The following is a 24067-nucleotide window of genomic DNA, read 5'->3' as shown; positions in this document are numbered from 1 at the left end:
ATATCACCTGAGGGTCCGCTTCGGGAGTTCAGTAAACTGTGAGTATATCCAAACTGCATTCATGAGCCTCTTGAAGGTAATTAGCCCTATTTACCGTACCAGGCTTCTTGGGCCTTCCCACATTGCATTGCTAGGGAAGCCCCCTGTCTGTAGAGGCTAAGGGTAGGATAGTCATGCTTCACTAATGTGAACATTGTGTATATCTGCGAGCCCCTTTATTGCGATTATCACTGACTAAGCATATGCTACTGTATTACTAGGCTGTGGGGTTTTAGGTTTAAACCTATAATAACTGATAAAACCCCACTGAAAGAAAAATAGCCCTCACCGGTGAAAACATATAAACACTGAAAAAACACCTGGACAACCACAAACTAAATGCCATTCAAAGAAAGGAAAAAGAGAGTGAAAGTCATTTTTTCTTCCTGAAGGGGTCAATACAATTTAACTTTGTTATACAAGTAGCAGTAAGAAAGACTGGCTAACATTATTCTGTGTGAGTTTTGTTCTTTAGGGATGCCACTAAAATATTGTTTCTTCTTCCTTTTACTTTTTCAGTTTTTTGGCCTTTGGTCTAAAGATGCAGGGTTTAGTTTAATGTTTTAGGTCTAGTTTAATTATTTTATAAACTATAGAGAATCAGGAAATATTAAACTCATATTTGATATTTTGGCTGCATTTGATTCTTTCACCGATAGGTTAAATGGCTGGTTTCACAAAAATCTTTCCTAATATGTGTCATCACATTTACCCACAGAGAATGGGTAAAAACCCTTAATACATCAGACCATAGTTACTATTGATAGCAGGTGAATTGACAACACCTCAGGCTTTCAACATTCAATGCAAGGTAGTGTGACAAGTATATGTATCATCAAGCATCTGGGATAGTGGTGAAAACAGGACTTTTGGAAAACATGGAACGCAGTGTCACTTTTAATGCTCTGCAAAAAAGGTTCTTTCCAAGTTCAACAAAGATTGTAGTGATACTGTTTGTATTTGCAGTGATTCAGCTACGTATATAAAAAAGTTGTGTGATGACCTGTCAAAATTGATACCCGAGCTGAAGTGATTCCCTATAGTAGATCCTTGCCACTTGTTAGATGGCATGCTGAAAGCATCTTTACAATCTTAAGAGTTAATGAGGGATGTATTACTAAATGAGTGTAGCTGAGCACATTTTGAATGACTCACTTGTTGCATCTTACTCCTGTTCATTGGATTACACTCTTGGTTACTAGGGCTTTTGGGCCATTGCATAAAGCCTTTTTTCTAGTTGTTTTAGCAACCTTTGGCTATATGCACATAATTCACACGAAGATCTTACAAAATTTCCATTCCTGTTCTAATTACATTTTTACAGGTGAAAGTAAACTTCACTTTTCGACAAAGAATTCTGTGGTGCAGCATGTTTCTTGTTTTAAACGCAGTTTGATGCAAAGTTTGTATCTCATCTCATGCAGTGCAATCAGCAATTGCCCTACAATGACTTTCCAACACTAATAATAATAAATAATTACACATCATAAGCAACTTCTAAATGCTTTACTCATACAAGTAAAACAGTGCTGTTCCCTGTGAATAGCTCTATGGCCAGTGGCTGGCTTGTGCAGTGCAGGGAGCCTTTGGCGCTAGCAAATTCAAAGCGCTATACACAAACTCTAGGTGCCTCCCCTGCACAGCACTTCTCAATCCCTGATACTTTCATTAAGCAAAGCTGATCTTTCAGTTTCTATGCTAGAGCAGTGTAGTATTCAGTTTTAATGCATTTTTCAGCTTATAAATTGCATTGAATACATTAGGAACTAAACGGATTCAGAGATTCAGAAGGGAATTCAATAAAGGAATATACATTCTTGGGAAGATGACTGTCATTCAGAAACTAGCTTCAATTTGTATGTGCCAAGCAGCATGGATATTAATAAAGGAATTCCCATTTATGGGAACTGTGTGGCAAACTGTGCTTTGTTTCAGATGATGCCTTTCTAAGGAATGTGCAGGTAACACAATCTCAAGCTGAGATTGGCACAGATATTTTAACAATGATTTACGCAACATCAAAAAGAGCAGAGTCTTCAGACACTCTCTTTACCTTCTTATACCTTCAATTCAGATAACACTCTAATGATTTTCAAACTGGGAGTGAAAGAGAAACATGCACTTAGATGAGTGAGCTGAATTGTAACTTAAATTACTTTATATTAATTTCTGCAGATTCATGCTCCAGATTTTTTCGGTTTTGGCCCACAAAGAAATACTGATATGCTTCGGTGGTCAAAAAGACTTGCAGTATCAAAGCTGCTGTACAGTTGTTATCCGTCTCTTTCAGACAACCTGTAGAGTGGCCTATATCAAGCTGAAATTATTAGAAAACGCTTATGTCATCAAAGTTGTATCTTCCTATTTGAAGCTTATTGTTAGGTTCAGGAATTCGATGCAGGAAATGTGATTACTTTTGATCTATCCTTCTTAGACTAACCCTGGAAAATCTGTATACAGACTATCAAGAAAATCGAACTATTGTTTTTATATAAATGTATAAAGTTCCATTTTTTTTAATCCTCATCATACAAATTTGTATTGAGTGAAGTACCTTTGTCTTTGGATAAATTCCTTAGCCTCCCATGAATTGTATTAAACCACTTCAATTTGTTAAATGCACTCTACATTATATATATTGATCTTTTTTAACATGCTTTTTAAATGAATGTTTTTATGATTCTGTATTTTAGCAAATCGAAGAAAGCTTTATTGATTTGACAATGGTACTGCATTCACCTCAAAAGCTTACAGGGATATTACGTCTGCTTTGGGTGTTTATCAGAATACACCATCCTATTTTGACAGTAAGCAATTGGTTAGGTAAGCAAGCTTTGGTATATTCAAAAAGTTTTGAGAACTGGGGTATTGAATGCAGGACTGAGTTGGTTGCAATATCTGCAGGAATTCTAGCGAGCATTTAGCAATTTGCCAAGAGTATTAATAGGTGGTTGTACTTCATATTATTTGCACTCCGGAGTATATAGTTGTTCTGGATCTCCTTGGGAAGGTGGCAGAAGCAAAATCGTCTGACCCAGAAACTCATCAAAAGGTTCTGCAAAACATTCAAGAAGTCAGAGCTAAACATTCAATGTGACGCATTGCAACTCTGTGACCTGTGAAATTAAGGTTTCCAATGAGGCTGACTGGTGTCTCATCAAATTCAAGAACATGTTCCTGATAAACAAGTATTTGAACCATCTTACAGACCACCCGTTCCAGATCTGGCTGTAGAAGACTCATGGACTGTAATCCAAGTGCCACAGTCTTATTCAAAGACAACCAAGGTGTCCATGGCTCACATTAAAAGTATCATGTTTTCGATTCAGTTCTACATACCTCCTTTTGACACGAAGTGCCTTCAGAGTAGAACCTCTCAATCACTCCATACTCTGGTAGAGCTACCCCAGAAATAGTACAGTAATGCTGGTATTCTGAGTCCCAATGCATGGACTGGGGAAACATCACTTACAACGCAACTTTTACAACGCAGTGCCTTTACAACGCAACTTTTACAACGCAAACCATTACAACGCATTGCGCTGGGGGGCGCTCTAGGATAGGGAATAGGTTTAATTTACTGTCCAACACCTTCCCTACTATCCACGGGGACTGGAGTTGGAATAGTAAATTAAACTATTCACTATCCAGCGCCCCAAAGCACTATGCGTTGTAATGGTATGCGTTGTAAAACCCGCGTTGTAAAAGCATGCGATGTAAAAGCATGCGTTGTAATGTCGTACATCCCATGGACTGCAGAGCCTACTATTTTTCCAGCTTTACACCAAGTTCTACATACAACAGAGGAATCTGCTGATGTAATTTGAAACATTCTACGCTCTCAACTACTGCCCTGGTTTATCGTGAAACTTAGCATGAGTCCACATAGACATTGATGATGTCGTTTTGAGCAACACTTTCTGAAATTAAATCTGAATTGTCTAAAGAGGGCTTTTCATCACACTTCACAGTTACTCTACACACCATTGATTCCTTCTTGCATGTCATTGGTTTTGTGACAGGTACCTGACACCAACGTGGTCCTATGTTTGGATCACTACAAGAATTCTTTTTCATCAATGCTGTCTGTTGTTCTACTGCTACCGAATGGACATTTATTTATTTATTTATTTATTTATTGACATTTGTAGAGCGCGGCGAATACCCGTGGGCGTCTCAGCGCTAGTTAAGGGATGGATCAGCAACTGGGGTAAAGAAGATATACAAGGCTATTGGTCAAATAACCACGTCTTTAGCTGTTTGCGGAATGTGAACAGGGAGGGACTTGCTCGGATATGTGCAGGAAGGGTGTTCCAGAGTCTAGGGGCGGCAACCAGGAAACGCCTGTCGCCCCAGGTGACTGTTCTAGTGCAAGGCACAGCCAAGAAGTTCTGAATAGAGGAACGAAGAGATCGGGTTGGGACATGATGGAGAAGATTCTGTTTGAGAAAGTGGGGACCTTGATTATTGAGTGACTTGTAAACAATACACAGCGATTTGAATTTGATACGGCTGCGTATCGGGAGCCAATGGAGATCCCTAATGATGTTTGTAACTGGTGCGAACTTGGGGATCCCAGCCAGCATTCGTGCGGCTGCATTTTGGATTGACTGCATCTTATTTGTCACTCGGACTTGGGCATTTAAGAATAGAGCGTTACAATAGTCCAAGGAGGACAGGACTAGTGAGCTGACCAGTGTTTTCCCGGCCGTGTTCGGTAGGAAAGGTAGTATTTTCCTAATCATTCTCAATTTCATATGAGCTGAAGCCGCAGTTTTATTCGCATGTGCCATAAAATTGAGGCCAGCATCGAAGATGACGCCTAGATTTCTCACTTTGCTGGCTGGACTCGGCGGGGGACCGAAAGATGGTGGCCACCAGACAGGTGACCAGCCCGGGGAGAGGTGACCGAAGATGACCACTTCAGTTTTTTCTGAATTGAGTTTCAGACAATTCGTGGCCATCCAGTCACCTACTGCCATCATTCCTCTCGTGAATCGATTGGCCACTTCCTCCCCGTCCCCTTTGATAGCCAGTACCAATTGGGTGTCATCGGCGTAGGAGGTCATTATGTACCTGAAAGTACTGTTCCACAAACCATGGTTTGAGAAATTCAACGGCATCTCTCATCTCACAGAGCCTGACAAAATCGCTGCGCTGCCAACATTACAGCTTCTCCTGTGCCCAAGTGCATTGTTTAGGAAAAGGTTCCCCATTGGATTACGAAACCCATTGAGATGTTGCAATTGGCATATGTGTTGACACATTTATTGAATTATATGATTACTCCTGATTCCTTTTCAGGTCCATCGGACATTGATTCGGGACAACAAATTCCTGATTGAGTTTTACAATTATGGTACCTTTGAAAAGAATGTTTCATTTTTTCATGCTTTTAATTACAACAAATGTACTGTTTTTAAAATTTGGGGGTATTATGAAAGTCACAAATGCATTAAATCTCGTGAAATGTACAGTTATACACATTATGCACAATTGGAACACTGCAAGGCCTTGCACATAAATAAAAATAAAACTTTCAGAAAAACATTGCTGACGCGTCAAGCAATTTTGCTTTTTGCTGCACATAGAAAAGAAATAAACTTCTGAGAAATTTGATTAAACATCGTTAACTCTTTCCATGGGCGGCTTCTGCTCATGACGGCGTGGAGCCGTCATCAACTGCCGCTCCGCCCACGCTCTGCCTGCGCGGCACTAATTCCCTGCCTGTGCCGCGGCCGAATTCCACGCCCACCCTCTAGCCCCGCCCACGCCGCGGCCGAATTCGCGCCACGGCTAAGAGGTTAAAGCACACAGGCTCAGTTACACTGCACATTTCTTTGAAACTGATGCTACAGGAATTTGAAAGAAAACATTACTGATAGTAATTTAACTAAAATGATTCAGAATGGTATTTTCAATTTGACTGTATGGGGTTGTAATGTAAAGCCTAATGGCTTCAAGATGCATGCATATGCTTTTAGGCAATGATGCATGTCTTATTATGCCTACATGTTCACTGAGCAAAAACACATAAAATAGATTGTTTTGAAAGTGTACCTTGGTACAAAGCTGTAGTTGATAGATTTTGCGCATTGATAAAAAAAGAGTTTGTTGCAACCGAAATTACAAATGAAGTATTTTAACCTCAAGCGGCAAAAAATATTTTTTCCCTGCAAGGAGCTTGTTTTGAATTTGAGATTTAAAGACTTTGAAAAACTGGATTTGCTTTTGACTTGGCGGACCTGTTTCACAACAACTTCTATTTTCTAAACCAGTAACACAGTTATCCAGAAAGAAGCAGTGGCATTCAAGTTTCAGATAAATTGAGTGAGCACTGTACTTTTCTCAGTTTACAAGCTAAAAAAACTATTTCAAACAAATAAGTTACACTAAGCTGTTGGACTGCACTGCAGTTGCCCATCCTGAAGCAGGCAGAAGTTGATGAATCATCAGAATCACCAAATACTAATCCACCAGAAGTGCCACAAACCTGCTTTCACCAGAGTAAGTCCACAACAAGAATGTGCTTCCTCTGTTCCAGTATCATCAGAAAATGATGTGCTTTCTCTGGTCCATTCAAAACAAGAGCTTTGCTATCTAATCCAGCAGCACCGGTTCCATTCTGCTCTGCTGTGTTGCTTTCGCAATCCATTTTAGGCCTTCTTCAGTCACCAAAGCCTCAACCATTTTCAACCTTTGAATTCAGTGGAGAGCTCAGGTCCGCATCATCAGTGGAAAGAAACAAAGGTGATCAAATTGCGTCCCTTTGCACGGAAGTACCTATACCTGATTTTTCTACACAGAGTTTTTAACAGGACTAGCTACATTATTTTGCCTTCTTTATATTTTTCTTCCTCATTTTGCTCACAGCTGCAATAATCAGTAAATGAAAAGATGTGTCTAGTTCCCTTTTCTTTTTTATTGCATATAAAATCCTTGTGTATTTGTTGCTTATTATAATGAATGTTTTTTATGTATCTTTCTTATCAACAAAGCAAACACAAGGAGATGATGAACGGAGTGCTGAAACTTTTCAGACACTCACTCCCAGTCACAGATCTAGGTTAAATCCTGTGCCTCATTAGTACAGTCCAGCCCGAATTGCCAAGCCATGTCTTCACTGGACCAGAAACAAGCATCCTGGGACCAGGTTCGGGCTAACAGCCCTTTTCAGCCAGGCTAGCTTGAATCCAGTGGCAAAGTAAGCAAGGGACCCACGTTTGGGCATACCCTGACAACTTAGGGCGAACAAAGCAAACACAAGCAGATGATGGACGGAGGGCTGAAACTTTTTAGACACTCACCCACAGTCACACATCTGGGTTAGATCCATCATCGTTCTTTAGCTCGCTTTGCCACCCCAGTTCAGACACAGCTCTATGCAAATCAGTCTTGCCTCATGGGCACAGGGTCCAGACTGATTTGCATATAGCTGGGTCTGAACTGAGGTGGCGAATTGAGCTAAAGAATGATGATGGATTCAACACAGATCTGCAACTGGGCGGTGAGTGTCTGGAAAGTTTCAGCGTTCCATCCATCATCTCCTTGTGTTTGCTTTGCTCACTCTAAGTTGGCGAGGTATGCCCAGACATGGGTCCCATGCTCACTTTGCCACTGGATTATAGCTAGCCTGGCTGATGAAGGGTGCTACCCAGAAACCGGTCTCTGGATGCTTGTTTACGGTTCAGGAAATACCTGGCTTGGCAGTTCGGGATGGACTGTTCCCATGAGGCACAGGGTCAAGACTGATTTGCATATAGAAGGGTCCGAACTGAGGTGGCAAAGTGAGCTGAGAATTGATGATAGATTCAACCCAGATCTGTGACTAGGGGTGAGTGTCTGAAATGTTTCAGCACTCCGTCCATCATCCCCTTGTGTTTGCAAAGTCCAGCCCAAACTGCCAAGCTGGAATGGCATGGTGAGCAAAAAAACAATGGATTTAGGCCCAGATCTCTGGACCGGGGAAACTATATGACATTGTTCTGCATTCTGTTCATCAATTGTTCTTTTTGCATTCATTTCCCTTCTTAATTCAATTATTTAATCTATTTTAAGCACTTGCCTTAAGGCTCCTTTTTCTGTTTTAGGTTTTTGAACACATAAATCCATACTCCTAGGTCTAAAGCATGGTGGCCTTCATCTTCTTGAGGAACTGCAAATAGACCAACTCCTTTTGACTTCTAAATGAGCTAGATCCTCCTGTCAATGTCATAGGCAAAACCCACAAGTGCAACATCAGTCTGGGGCAGGTTTTTTTTTTCAATGTCAAATAATAACCATAACCCAAATAATGTATTTTATATTGCCATGTGTTTACATTATTAGCACATCCACTGATGTATATGTATATGTCAAAACATTGTTACAGTAATACTGGAAATTCCATCTTAGATAAGTATAGTATATAAGAACTACCAATTGACCACTTAGGGCCCGATACCGTTCGGAAGGCCTACGAATCAGATTTGGCTTTTCCGGATCTGGGTCATAGTCCATGTTTCAGACAGAATCGTACACAGGTCTGGATGACCAAGTATGATGCAAAGAGCGCATATGCGCTGACCAAATCGTTTCCAAACCCGATCCTGTCAGCATGACTCATTCATAGCCGAATCATGCAGCGTAATGGAGCCGGATTCTCACCAAGTAAGTACGATGCACAATTCGGACAGCTGTATCGGCTCGGTCTCAGCGAGACAAAATGGCTGTCAGAATTGTACTTTGGGGGGCTGTAGCAGGCCCCCCTGCAACCGGAGCTCTCCCAATCTGTCACGGGGTGCCCATGGGTCACCCAAATCCATGCACGCACAGTGGGGCGGGCACCATGGGGTGCCCGCCACAGGGTGTACACTTTTCCCCACCCATCCCTTTTTGCTTTTGGGCATGTGTGCATGTCGGTACACAGGCCGCAATAGAGTTCAATAGGAGACTGAACGAACTGAGTCTCTAAGCATACGAAGGCATCGTACTCATTCGGTCGGTCTCCTGGAGCACGTTTCGCTTGGTTCTGAGTGGTACGGAGGGCTTTCCTTATGAGATCGGAATTGGGCTCTTAGTTGGGATTGAAACGTCACCCTAATTCACAGACTCAAAACACAGACCATGATGAGCACAGATTCAATCTAGACTAAGGAAGCCTCCAGCAAAACGCTTCGAGGATCTGCGAAGTTCCATTCTACCTTCATGAACTGGTGCCAGGATTGTGTTCTTGCACAGACGCAATCTCCTCGTGCTTGAAATTGCTGACTAGATATTCCAAACAAAAAACAAACCCTGCTGTTCGAGTAAGTACACAACCTATGAAACTCAGGCCTAACATTTATTAATCTGCTAGATACAGCATTGCATTTATAGATAGCACAGAGAGGGTGTTATGTGCTATTAATTGTGCTGTTACAATTTTTAACTGTTTCCTCGTTACTTGAAAAGCTTAGCTGCATTTTATCTTCTGTAATATTACCAATATTATGTGCCCTAGATCCAGACATTTCAAAATAACTATTTAAAAATATATATGTTGAAATACATATTCCATTTCTACTGATCGTACGGTGTGTAAATCATTAATGAACAGTTTTGTGGATTACCACTGCTCCCTGTTAGTAACCCAAAAGCATCAACACCACCTCAATTCAGCATTGGTGCAGTGAACTAAGAACACTCATGTCACCCATAGGTGTGAAAGCAAACCTTGTAGAGCTGAGCCAAAGGTTCAGTTTCTGCAACAATGGCGCAGCCACACGTTTCATGGAAAAAGCATTTTCAATTTCCCTGTAACCTTTGACATCATGGATGGATCTGTAAAAAAAACTGGTAATCACTTGGCATGACAGTTTTGGTCAAGAGCTGTCACCAATCACCATAACACACACCATAACGTGTGGCATCCCTAGGCTCAAAAGAACAATGTCAAGACTATTTGGAAAGAAAGTGCTAACAATAATACAGCATTGTAGATGGCATGAGTTATGATGTGTGTTGTGTGAGTTGCTAACCATAACACGGGAATTTCAGTGGTTTTATGCTTTTGAGACATATTCTTAACTCGGTTTCAATGGTGTTTTACGATTTTTTTTTTTTTTTTTTTTTAGAGTTTTGTATAGCACAAACTTGACCCTGTATAGGAGTATAAGAGAGCTGTGTTGCATGAGGACACATTCATTTTTGTTAGGCATGGGGAGATTAAGTGATTTGCCCAGAATCACAGGATGTTCATCTTCATTGCCGAGACTCGAACCCACTTCCCCAGATTCAAGGTCGACCACCCTAGGCGTTAGGCCAACTCTTCTCCCCACAGTGATTGCTAAATGTGCGTTCAGATGCCCCAATCTTGGTGTGCTCTCTGGCTCACAAATATATCACAATTATGGTTGTCAGTGTACCATTGTGATATATTTAGTCTACTTTATTTTCTAGCCACACTATGCTCCTTCTTTACATCCCTCAGAACACTGTTATGTATACAATATTTTTACCGCTTGTCACTTCTTCCCCCAATGACCACAGGAGCCAGGAGTGTGAGATAAGCACGTCTTTATTTTACCGATGCTATCTCCTAACTAATTCTATGTCAGTCCACGGAGGCTCTGATTATGCTTCTCTAACTCTTTACTGACATTACAGCAGCCAATAAACTTTAAACTTGCATGACCCCGGAAGGACAACCCCCAACACTGGTCTGCACCAATCACTGTCCCTTCTCACATCATAACAGTCACTGAACACAGGAAACCTCCTCTTTCTTTGCTGCTGCAGCAGCGAGTTAAGTCCCTTTTACCTTACTTCGTGTTCTATTGTGTTTATTGACTTTCAGAGGGCTTATTTCGTGATAGCGCTTCAGCGCTTTCATGGTTCCTGCCCCGGTTTATGCCGTGATATTGTTTTGCCGTGTTGCAAGGTTTTTTATGCAGGTTTGAATGCGCGCGTGTGGCGCCATGCGGCGGCGCGCTGTGTGACCGGCAGGGGGCGGTGGAGTAGGAGGAGGCAGACGCAAGTTCCTCGCGCACAGGGAGCAGGCGAGTGGCGGCCCCATACGCTGTGCGCACGCGCGAGGCGCCGACTTTCAATTGAGATTGACGACTGCCTCGCGCGTCCCGTGTTCAGCCCTGCATAAATCCTTGGCCTCAGTTTAACGCTTACCGGAGCGTGTCCGGATCAGAGCCAGGCTCGAGGGGAGCATTTTGTGTGCTTTTACAGGGGTCTCCTTCCACCATTAAGACTCGCCTCTTGTGATTATCTGGACTTTGGTGTTTGCTGTGTGTGTGTGTGAGGCACCCCTGGGCTGCTCCCCCCCGTGAACTTCCTCCACACCTCCCAGCTTTCAAGCCATGGCGTACTACGCCGAGGAGGGCGACCAATGGGTCGAATATAATGAATATGATGAATATGAGCCACAGGAAGAACAGTTGTAGGAAAATCTGGTGGAGGCCCTGGACAGTCAGGTCCAAGGGTCAGTTAATAAAGCCCTAATTAAGGCCCTCAAGCCTTTTACTAAGCCCCTGCAGAACTATGGGAAGAGAAAGTTTAAATCGGCCCGTAAGGGTGGTACCTCTACTCCCTCAGCTCAGGTTTTGGCGCAGATGGCCAGGAATGTCATCAGGGATCATGGCTCAATGGCTAATTGTACATCGGGGGATTCTTCCCCGTCCCCTCCCGACACTTCGGATTCGGAGGCGGACTCTGTGGTTTCCAGGAAGAAGAGCAGGAAAGTGAAACACACAGCAGGCAAGGCGGATGCCGGCCAGGCCCCTAAGACCTTGTTATTTGATCCCAATAACATTATCCATCCTAGATCTACCGAATGGGTTCCCTGTTCCGAGGTGGCGCAGTATGTGGGTAATATTTTGCGACAGGGCTTCGAGGCTGGCGTCAGGGCCACCTTGAGATCCGAATGCCCTAGGCCATCTTTGGTAGGAAAAGTGGCGGAGACGCCGGAATTGGACCCCAATATGGCGGCGTTCATGAGAAAATTTGCGAAGGATCCCAAGAAGGGATTGGATAGGGCATGGCGTGGCTGCCAGGATAAGTTGTTGGACATCTCAGGGCCCCTCACTAAACTTATGGAAGCCGCAGTTCAGGCGAAGGAGCAGAATGCGCCACTGAACGTGATGGATGTTCTGGAATGGACACAGCGTGCCATGTGCTTTCTGGGGAACGCTAACGTAGCCCTTTCCACGGAGCGGAGACGCTCTTTCCTTATGAGGATCGACTCCCAGCTGGCAGAGATGGCCCCCACTGAAGCAGGGGCACTGGCCAATGGGATGCTCTTTGGAGATAAATTCGTGAGAGACATGGGCAAATATGTGGCCACTTTCTCCGCGTTGGATAAAGCACAAGCAAACATCCGGAAGGTGTTCAACTCCGGTGTTTTTGATAGGGCCGGACGTCAGCGAGGTCGTGGTGCCGGCCGTGGCTTTAACCAGACCTCGCGTGGAGCAGAGCAACGAGGCAGAGGCAATCAGCGACCCAATTTCTACCCCTCCCGCAATCGGGGAGGCGGTGGCAGAGAACAGAGAGGCAACTATCGTGGCAACTATCGAGGCCAACAGACTTCCTCAGGAGACACTTCCTACTCAGGTACGAGTTCTTTGTGCTTCGGAGCACATGGTGGGAGGCAGGGTGGCTCTCTTTCTTCACAGGTGGCAAGAGCTCACGTCCGATCCCTGGGTGTTGCAAACAGTACAGGGGTATCAGATAGAGTTTTATGCCTCCCCAGCGCAGCGGCATGCACCCGCTCCCCTACATTTTTCCCTACCAGAGCAGAGTTTCATCGACGCAGAGGTACTTGCATTGATCCGAAAAGGAGCGGTGGTGGAGACCTCACCACACACTCAGGGCTTTGTGAGTACCGTCTTCGTGGTTCCCAAGAAGGATCAGGGTTTCCGGCTAGTGTTGAACCTCAGGGACTTCAACGCCTGGGTGGTGTATCGGCACTTCAAAATGGAAGGCATACACTTGTTGCGCGACATCCTGCTAGAGCAGGATTGGATGGTGCGTCTCGACTTGAAGGACGCATACCTGGCGGTCCACATTTTCCCACCGCATCGACGGTACCTTCGATTTCAGTGGCGTTACCGGTGGTACGAGTTTTCCACCATGGCCTTTGGCCTCTCGTCCGCTCCCTGGTGTTTCACCAAGCTGATGAAACCGGTAGTCCAGTGGTTGAGAGAAAGGGGCGTGAGATTAATCATTTATCTCGACGACCTCTTGATCTTGGGTCGGTCTCCAGAAATAGTCTCGCTCCACCTGTCATGGACGATTCACCTGCTCCAGGAGTTGGGTTTCCTATTAAATTCGCAAAAGTCCATTCTGATTTCCTCTCAAACGATGGAGTTCCTGGGTTTCCAGGTCGACTCGGTGAAGGCTCAATTGCTCTTACCTCTCAAGAAGAGGGTGGCGATCAGGAAAGAGTTGAGGAGAGCGCTTGTCTCTCCGACAATTTCCTTGAGGACCTTGGCGCGCCTGGTGGGCCTCTTGGCATCCTCCATCAAGGCGATTTTCCTGGGCCCGTTGCACTACAGGGCCCTGCAGCGGTTGAAAGCGATGCATCTGCGCAAGGGGTTGACTTATGCCCAGCAGGTTTCCCTGTCGACAGAGGCACGTACGAGATGAACTGGTGGTTAGAGCATATGGATGCCTGGAATGGCAGAGCCATTTTTGCTGCAACACCGGAGGTTGTGATAGAGTCGGACGCCAGCCGGTGGGGCTGGGGAGCCCGTTGCGGCTCAGTGGAGACGGGAGGTCGCTGGTCTCGCGAAGAGCTCAGTCTCCACATCAATTGCCTGGAACTCCTAGCGGGTTCTTTCACGATTCGCACTCTGTCCCCACAGAAAGTGTCCTGCTGCATTCTCCTACGCATGGACAATGTGTCCGCGGTGCGGTATATAAATCGCCTAGGCGGCACCAGATCACGCCTCCTAGCGGAGATTGCCAAAGACTTCTGGCATTACTGCCTGGCGCATCAGATCTCGGTGACGGCAGAATATATACCGGGCTCTGTCAACGTGACAGCGGATTGGAATTCTCGTTACCTGAGGGATGCCAGCGACTGGAGGTTGCACCCCAGGATTTTCAGGGAACTGGACCACAAGTGGGGTCTGTGCGTGATAGATCTGTTTGCCTCGCGGCTCAACAGGCAAGTGCCCCAGTTTTACAGTTGGCGACCGGATCCCTTAGCGATCAGTTTGGACGCCTTTCTTCGGTCATGGACGACGGGCATTCTATATGCATTTCCTCCGTTTATCATGATCCCGAGAGTGCTGGCTCAAGTGAGGAGGCAGCAAGCGGAGGTGATCTTGATATCCCCGTGTTGGAGAGCACAAGCGTGGTTCCCGGTCGCAATGAGTCTCGCGTGTGCATTGCCAGTGCGAATCTCATCGTTCCCGGACCTTCTTACGGATCCGGTGGGCCTTTACCACCCGTTAGTGTTGCAGGATCAGTTGGCTCTCATGGCATGGAGACTTTCCGGCGTCGTTGGCAAGTGCCGGGAGTTTCGCAAGACACTCTCTTTTTCTTGTCACAGGCGTGGGCACCTTCCACTCACAAGCGCTATGAATCCGCTTGGAAACGATGGGTTGGTTGGTGTAACGAACGGCAGGGAGATCCGGTGGGATCCGATGTCCGTATGATCGTAGATTTCTTGTCGGAACTGGCGCGGTCAGGCATGGCATATAGATCGGTAAATAATTACCGATCAGCTATTTCGGCGGGACATCCGCATGTGGAGGGCAAACCAGTCGGAGAACATCCCCTGGTGTGTAAAGTAGTCAGGGGGATCCGTTTGGTGAACCCCCCTCAGCCCAAGTATACTGAACTTTGGGATGTTGCAGTGGTCTTACGCTTCTTGTCAGCGTGGCCGGCTAATGAGGGTTTGTCGCGAAAGCAACTCTCTGCTAAGCTTACGCTTTTGCTCTGTTTGATTTCCTGCAGACGCGTATCGGACATTCGAGCGTTGGATTTGGCAGGTAGAGTATTCACTCCTTCGGGAGTTTCCTTTAATGTTTCAAGGCGGACTAAAACACATTCAAAATGTATTTCCTACCCTGCATTTCCTCACCACAGTAAGTTATGTGTGGTAAAGTGTTTAAAGGTATATGAAGATTGTACTAGGGAATTTAGGAATGATTTTGGTCAATTGTTGATTTCATTGCAGAGACCATTTTGCCCAGTCAGTTTGGTAGACAAAGAAGGGGGTTCCCCGTGGGTAGCTTTAGGATATGGGCAGGTAGTAGGGGGGAAAACCAATTTAAATAGAAAAGGAGAGTACCCTGCCTCAGGATATACAGGCCCTAGCTAAGGGGTCCAACAGATGTATATGAAGGGGTGATTAACCTAGGGGTTGACACTACACATAACAATCACATGGTCAAATCAAATAGACTATACAGTTCATGTTAGAAAATATATATTTTTTATTGTTTTCTGATAACAGGGATATTAAAAATTTTTTTTAAAGAAATATATATATTTTTTTGTATCATAGGTACATATAAGTCATAAATAAGACAAACATAGATATAAGGACAACAACATCAAGACGTTTCTTCCTACCCAGTAACGGCCAATCTTTACACACACAGTATCATTCACTTCAATCCCTACTCACTCTTTCTCATCTACTACCATACACCATTCATTCTACCATTTATTCTTCTATTCCTTGCGAGTACAGCACATAGGTGGTTAATGTGTTGTATAAATCGGGGTGTTAGTCCGGATAGATGGTTTTAGCTACGGGTCCTGATGTAGTAAGGACAATAACCGTATTCCTGGAGACATACGTATGTGTTACTGGGTAGGAAGAAACGTCTTGATGTTGTTGTCCTTATATCTATGTTTGTCTTATTTATGACTTATATGTACATATGATACAAAAAAATATATATATTTCTTTAAAAAAAAATTTTTAATATCCCTGTTATCAGAAAACAATAAAAAATATATATTTTCTAACATGAACTGTATAGTCTATTTGATTTGACCATGTGATTGTTATGTGTAGTGTCAACCCCTAGGTTAATCACCCCTTCATATACATCTGTTGGACCCCTTAGCTAGGGCCTGTATATCCTGAGGCAGGGTACTCTCCTTTTCTATTTAAACCACTGCAACTTTGGCCAGGTGGGTTTCCTGGTTGTTGAACCTAGCGGGTATTGATACCTCCAAATTTGGGGCACACTCTGTTAGAGGAGCTATGGCCTCAAAGGCCTTTGGTGCCGGTTCCCGGCTTCAGGATATCATGACTGCGGCAGATTGGTCATCTGACTCCACTTTCAAGACGTTTTATCATAAGCCTATTGTGGATGTGGCCTCGGTGGTGGTGGAGAAACTTTAAACTAGCATAATCAGAGCCTCCGTGGACTGACATAGAATGAAAAATTGTCTAGCAGACGCGACAAAGAATTTTCAATTCTATTAAGGACACGGAGGCGAGGATTATCCCACCCGGGCTAGCAGTAAAGTAGTTTGCATATTACTGTGAAATGTGATGTATTTTACCCACCCAAATGATGTTTATGGCTTATTGTATTCCTGGATGTTGGAATGGCCATTACGATGTATATTTTCGTTTCAGGTGATCAACACAAGCAGACCTGAGAGACTCCTGTGGACTGAGTTGTCGTGCTGTTTATGAGGAGAAGTTTATTCCCTGCGGAACTGTTTCAGAAGTTACCATGTTGGGTTCCAGTCTCGGTTTGGACTGATGAAGGAATCGCAAAGAAAGAGGAGGTTTCCTGTGTTCAGTGACTGTTATGATGTGAGAAGGGACAGTGATTGGTGCAGACCAGTGTTGGGGGTTGTCCTTCCGGGGTCATGCAAGTTTAAAGTTTATTGGCTGCTGTAATGTCAGTAAAGAGTTAGAGAAGCATAATCCTCGCCTCCGTGTCCTTAATAGAATTGAAAATTCTTTGTCGCGTCTGCTAGACAATTTTTCACTCTCGTATTCCTCGTCATTCCGCTTCCGCCCCCGCCCCTTCCTCCTTTCCTGCCCTGTCCCTAGACAGAGGTCAGGCATAACGATATGACACCGCTGTTGTCATTTTTTAGATGTATTTATTTCTGGCATTTTTAAACATAGGCGGGACCAAGCGCATTTCCTTGATAATAGACACGGCTAGTATTAAAATTATTGAGACATTTGAAGTTTTGTTCTCCCTTTAAATCTAGACATCATATCTTCCTTTCACCAAAATAACCGGCAAATGTGATTTTAAATACACACCATTTATAGTTGCCTTGCCAGCATGTAATTGTGAGAGCACCAAATGCACCTCCCGCCTCTGGCTGGATTTATAAGAACCGGCAATGGCGAGCGCCGGCCCCGGGAGTCTGATGGCCATGAGAGAGACCATAGATGGTAAGTCTGGGGGCGAACAAACAAACATCTACGTGCACAGGTCTGTTTTTTCAGAGACTACACTCACACCACTGCCATTCCTCCATATGCTAATGTGGGGTTCAGTCGATTTTTGAGGTTTTCCCAAGTGACAACTTTAGATGCTCGATAATAGCTTATGTTGTCCCACATCACACCGCTAAGTACCACATACCCATTTCTACAGATCCATAAGGGGCTTTTTGGCAGCTCCTTTCAGCCATTGACTGCTGTGGTTCATCTGGAAGTGTTGGCTTTAGGGGTCGTATCACCGTTTTTATACCCCCAGGGCCGCAACTTTTGCTTCCGCTTGCCTGTTGCTCAATGAGGTGTGGAGTGCAGTGTTATTTCCACTTGCTCTCTACGTTGTAGCGACCTGCTATTGTGAGCTGCTCCAAAGCTCTGGGTCTCTTCTATGGGTGTCACCTTCCACAATGTCGAGCAAATGTGTGTGGGTTCATGATTGTCAATCAATCAGGGAATTTTTAAGCTCACTACTCGAGCGTGAAAGTCTCAAGGCGCTGGGGGAGCAACTCCGGTTAGTCGAAGAGCCAGGTCTTGAGGGTCTTCCTGAAGATGTGCAGGGTAGGGTGGGGGTGTGTCTGATTTCGATCTGCAGCTCGTTCCAGGTATTGGACTCTGTATTAAAATCTGTTACGCCTTCGGGAAGAAGGATCCTCCTGAAGGGCTTAGAGCCCATTCCACCAGGGCAAAAGCGTCCACCACGGCTCTCCAGTGTGGTGTTCCTGTTTCAGATATGTGCCAAGCTGCTACGTGGGCATCTCTGCACACATTTGCGAGACTACTGCCTGGATTCTCAGGTTCGCCGAGAAGGCCTGTTTGGTCGCTCTGTCTTGCAGGACTTCCTGGTCTAAACCTTTCTGCAGTCGCTCCTCTGGGGATGGCGTTGCTTTGATATCTGTTCAAAGGTAAGGAATCTGCAGCTAGATGTCTCTATCAGATGGACAAGTTACTTACCTTCGGTAACGCCTTATCTGGTAGAGAAATGATCTAATCGCAGATTCCTTACCGATACACCCATCCTCCCCACACTACAGATTGGTTCTAGTGTCAAGGGCTTTTCCCTTCAGGGTCCTAATTGCTTTTTTTAAAACAACACGGTCAGTCACTTCATGGCTCCATCCTTCTGGCATGGAAAGACGTGAAAGTTCTGACGTCAGCGTGCTGGAGAGGCAGTTATATTACTTGGTGTTTGTACTTTACTGTGCCATTTACCAAGAAGGTAATTCAAGGGAAGAGTACCAAACCCAAACTGTATGTACAGCTTTCTAGCGTGAGGAATTTGAATTCGATTAAAAGAAGGCTCCTGCGAGCTAAGCTGTTTGTGAAGCATGAATTCTGTTGTTAGTTTTCCTCAATGATTCCTGTGGCAGTCTACTTGCGTAACCCAATCCCAATAGTGCCTCTTTACTGTATTTTTTGAGTTGGGATAGATTAGAGTTTTCCCAGGCTACCCTTAGCCCTATATCCTAAAGAAGCCTCCTTATATTGCTTAACCACCCAATCTTATTGCAGTTATCGAGGTGGATTACTTCCACCATGGCTTCGGCATTTTTCCCCAGTTCGGGGGTCCTCCTGATTCTGGCCCAGAAAACAGTGGGCGGAGCATGGCTATGTCAGTGATAGATCGTCATCCCATATCTAACATTAGGGAATGAAGTGGAATGCTCTGGGGCGACATCATTAGATTTCTTAAAAATGTGTGCTCTGATCTAGTGAGCTCCTCTATTTTGTCAACGCCCCACAATTCTTTCCCATACAAGGCAGACCTAACTGCTTTTGCATCATAGACTTGCAATAAGATGGCAACCGGCCTCCTGAAGTAGGCCATCTAGTGTTGGGCTTGTATACTACACCACCTACACCAGTACGAAACATTGGGCTGGCCGAACAGTCATGCACTGACTCCTCCACTCCAAAACTCCTTTTTACTCATCCAAAAGCCTTCTCCTACTACTAAGACCTTAAAAAAAAAATCTTCACTCTTTTATACCTCCACTATCCTTTTCAATCTAAATTAACAGACTAAAATGTTCACTTCTGAAATTTCATATTTAGCTATACTAATATACTACCCAAATAACTGAATAACATATCCACTACCCAAATTACTTTATATTTATACTATACTAATTTTCAATACTAATCCTTTATGGGTTCCGAGTGGCGTGCTACTCGTCAGAAAAGCGCTTCAACACCCATCAGGGGTAACAAGTGCTATATGAATGCTAATCTTTCTTCCCCTTTTATCCCTCTGCTATCCTTCTCACGCCAAGTAACTGACTAATATCCACCACTGAAAGCAACTTCATATTTTACCATATTAGTTCACCACTAATCCTTTATAGGCTTCCTGAATAGCGTGCGTCAACAAGCGCTATATAAATACAAACCTTTTTCCTCCTCTATCCTTCTGCTATCATTCCAAATCCAAATAACTGACTAACCTATACACCACTTAAAATGTACTTGCATGTTTCACTATACTAATTTAACACTAATCCTCTATGGGTCCCTGAGTAGCGTGCTACTCGCCGAAAAAGCACTTCGATGCCTCGTCAGGGGTAGTAAGCACTATATAAATGCAATTACAATACAATTACAATGGTAATGGGCTTTCTTCAATGTACCACTTTTTAAAACAGTATAAAATTATCTGAATGAGTAGATTTTTGCATTTACTGGAATTTCTGTCCAGTCTCTTATAGTCAGAAGTGTAATAGTCCAGCAGGTACAAATATACAAGTTGGTATTTCTTTTTGTAAAAAAAAATAATAAACTCTATAGTTAGAAATGTAATTTTGTGGATGGTATTTTTTTCAAACATGCCTGCTCGGCTTACGTTTTGTTGCTATTTATGTTTTAGGAGTGCACAAATGTTTTGGCAAGCTTAAGGGGAAAATGATGGCTGAAATATGTGGGTCATAAGGAAGGAGCCTTTAGACTTGTTCATTCGTGAACTCCAATAGGCCCTGCTTAATAAATGCTATTACAATGTAAAAAAATATTTTTTTTAAATTGTACTTGATCTAAGCTCTTTGTGCTCCTCTCTTAATGGCAACGGCACTGTTTCATCCAACATTGACAAAGTTCAGCTGTAAAATGAAATCACACAAAGTATTGCTCTGGAATGTTAAATGATCTGTGTTTACCCATCCAATGCCTCCACTGTTGCACAGAGTCATGATGTTTACCAAGTCTTTTGCAAATTCTGGCAGTTTCCATTTTAGGGCTTATTTGGCAAATTTCTCTCTTCTAATAATCCCTGTTGTCCAGTTATCTAATGGCTGTTACTGAATCCTGTGCTAACATATGTTGGTTTGGGCATTGAACCCTCATTCCCTCGTTACATAAAATGAGCAACTGGAGCAAATGCATGCTATTCAAAGCCAAAACAATGACTTCAGAATCCAGACCTGAGATCTAGTTCGATTTTCATCCATGATTAAGTAGACTAATGATACTTGATCTAGAGAAGGTGCTTAAGTAACTTGTAATCATCAAAATTTGTAATTTTTTCAGTGTTTGCTTAAGCCAAGACCTAGGAAACTAGGTCCTCAGTTTGCTAATTAATATATTGTCTTTTTTCATCTTTTCGTATTTGAATGAGCAGGTTCAGGAAATTGAGCAATGCCATTCTTGCTGATATTCAAATGTCCTGGTGACGCGGAAGGTACCGCTAAATGTTAAACTGTACTGTAAAATAATACTGATCTTTCTCTTATTTTTCAGACTGACGTGTACCACATCAGTGAAAAACATGACCTGGGGAATATAACACATATCCGCCTTCATAAGGAACCCTTTTCCTTCTTCCCTGATGACAGCTGGCTATGCAACAAAGTTACTGTGGAATCTCCTGTAGGAAAGATCTACTACTTTCCATGCTATCGCTGGATCGAGGGGTACACCACAGTAGAGCTCCCTGAAGGGACAGGTAACACACTGCTTAAATTAGACTAAAGTGCCCCAAAAAATCCCCACCCCCTGATGTATTGCTGACAACCTGAAACCTTTTCATTTTTAGTCTATCTGACATGCTGATTGGGGACTGAAATAATTCAATTGTTTGTTTACAAACCACTCAGAGCATGAACAGATATAGTTACAGTAAATAGGCATAAAATAGCAAGATAAAAAACAAATAAATCTTAACGGTGCCATTTCTACAAGAAAATCACATTAGATTTATTAGTTCTATAATGACTCAAGTAACACCTCATCATAAAAAATCAAGTTTGCTGACACTGTTTCTTGAGACAGTCTGAGTACTCTCTAAGATTTGGGCTGCAGCAAATGAATCTTATTTGCTGTGTTTCTGAGCAGTAGTGGAGCATTCTTTGGACTTTATCCATATGCCAAAATGAACACTGCTTAGACACCTGCTAATGATTGTGTTAGCACAAGACAAAATGGAGGTCAGTCTCAAGAGTCAAGCTTTTGCAGTTACAGCTGTGGGATCAAGGTTTAGTGCCATACATGAAAGGGTTCATGACACCCCTGCAATACCTCCCCAACCTTGAGGCACTAAAGAGCCTCTTAATTTTGTTGGGATACTTATCCTTGATGTATAACGCCTCCAGTATATAGTTTGCCACTAGGATGCCTCCAAAGTAGAGGTAGCTACATTAAAGTATACTTTATCTTTTACAGCCCTAATTCAAATGGATCAAAATAAGCTTTATTCGGCTTTTGAGTTTAAAACCATAAAAGCAGCAAAATGAAGTACATTTCATACAAGAATATCTCAACATAGCATTTCATAATTAAAATAGAAATTGATTTGAACCCAACTAAAATGATTTAACAAACAAATCTACTATTAAAAATAATAACCCAAGGTACAGAGAATCCCCCCTATTTCACCCGGTGTTATGGTGATTCGGTGCTCGGGGACCAGGATAGAAATCGTGCAGGTCCCAGATACATATGGAACCATCTCCAAGTTTGGGTTTGGTAGATCTCAAATAGGGGGCAATGTTCCTGTATTTAAATTTAATTAAGATCAAGTCCCCCGAAACATTTTTGGGTAGATGACCAAGCCACCCCACCCTTCTGACACTCATTATCCCGCCATCTAGCGTAGGTGGTAAAGATCTATTGTTTTTGAGCCAAAAGATGGCTTTGTTCAGTAGGTCCTGGTGTAGCTCACGTTTGCCCGGACTGAGAGGAGGGACCCCAGAGAGAACAGTAACGTATGGGGCAGCTTCGGGGGGTAGATCAATACGATTTCTTCTTTCTCGGGGGATCAAATTAGTTCTATGTGGGGCATGTTCAAGATTACAAGTGGCTTTTTTTCCAGTATGAATGGGTGGTGTCAGAGGGGAGTTGCAAGCTTGAAGTGTCCTGGGAGCATTGTTCATAGACCTTTCCCGGGTGTTATAGTGGATGTTAGAGGGGGTAGAACGTGTGGGTTTTCCAGTTAATGGATATGACCCACTTACAGTTTTTTCGATCCTGGTCAGCCTGTCCCCCAAATCATGTATTTTTGCTACCAGTGGGGATAGAGCAGTGATGAGCAGTCGCTCAATTTGGGCCAAAAGGGTCACTTGAAGGGGGGGTACAGAGTCATTAGGTCGAGTCTCGGCTTTTTCCAACGTGAATAAGGCTGGGTTGGGGGCAAGTAGAGAGGAGCTGCAGTTATTGGATAGAGGGAGGGTTATATCAGGAGATGCCTGGGGAGAGAAATGTACAAGATCAGTGTCTCTGGCCACTATGGGGGGGGTTGATGTATCCGGGATATAGTTAGTGCCACACAGGGCGTTCAGCTCTTCCCAGATGGACATAGTCTGGAACCGGAAGCCAAGAGTAATTAGTTCAAAGCGATAGAGGTTAAGAGGATAGAACCTGACTGTACCTTATCCTGTGATGGAGCCAAGAGTGGTGGCCCGTCCCGTCCTCTTTATGCCTCTGAGGGCCACAGAGGGCCCGCCCTTGTCCCGGGCTTCTCCCGCGCGCGACTCGCGTGGCGAGTTGAGAGTGCGAGCTATTATGCGCCTCCGTTCGCGCTGATGCCTCCTCCCTCGTGTGCGTGTCCCGGGGCTGCTGGGTATTGTAGTTCCCCGATGGGAACTACCGCCGTTCCCCTCACGGCTTTCCTTGTCTGGTCTGCTCTGGCCGTTCCCCTCACGGCGCGGATGATGGTCGGAATGCCCCGCTGTCCCCCTGCCACGGACTGTGCAGGTGAGGCTTGCTTTTGGACTCCCACTGACTCGCCGAGAGTGCGAGCTATTATGCGCCTCCGTTCGCGCTGATGCCTCCTCCCTCGTGTGCGTGTCCCGGGGCTGCTGGGTATTGTAGTTCCCCGATGGGAACTACCGCCGTTCCCCTCACGGCTTTCCTTGTCTGGTCTGCTCTGGCCGTTCCCCTCACGGCGCGGATGATGGTCGGAATGCCCCGCTGTCCCCCTACCACGGACTGTGCAGGTGAGGCTTGCTTTTGGACTCCCACTGACTCGCCGAGAGTGCGAGCTATTATGCGCCTCCGTTCGCGCTGATGCCTCCTCCCTCGTGTGCGTGTCCCGGGGCTGCTGGGTATTGTAGTTCCCCGATGGGAACTACCGCCGTTCCCCTCACGGCTTTCCTTGTCTGGTCTGCTCTGGCCGTTCCCCTCACAGCGCGGATGATGGTC

General features: G+C 44.3%; 2 protein-coding genes across 2 annotated transcripts in view; both read left to right on the top strand.

Moving 5' to 3' along the window:
- Positions 1-24067, top strand: part of LOC147678091 (hydroperoxide isomerase ALOXE3-like) — a 239569-nt gene that overhangs the window by 30392 nt on the left and 185110 nt on the right. Inside the window, exon 2 of the mRNA XM_086946566.1 lies at positions 21170-21374. Within this exon, the coding sequence (XP_086802692.1) occupies positions 21170-21374 (205 nt within the window). The remainder of the gene's footprint in view (positions 1-21169; positions 21375-24067) is intronic.
- LOC147678092 (uncharacterized) lies at positions 11622-20970 on the top strand. Its single transcript, XM_086946534.1, has 2 exons — positions 11622-12618; positions 20960-20970. The coding sequence occupies exons 1-2, from the start codon at positions 11622-11624 to the stop codon at positions 20968-20970; spliced, it is 1008 nt and encodes a 335-aa protein (XP_086802660.1).

Source organism: Lissotriton vulgaris, chromosome 12 (assembly GCF_964263255.1).
Source record: "Lissotriton vulgaris chromosome 12, aLisVul1.2, whole genome shotgun sequence".
Taxonomy (NCBI): Eukaryota; Metazoa; Chordata; class Amphibia; order Caudata; family Salamandridae; genus Lissotriton; species Lissotriton vulgaris.
This window is presented reverse-complemented; position numbering and strand designations above follow the sequence as displayed.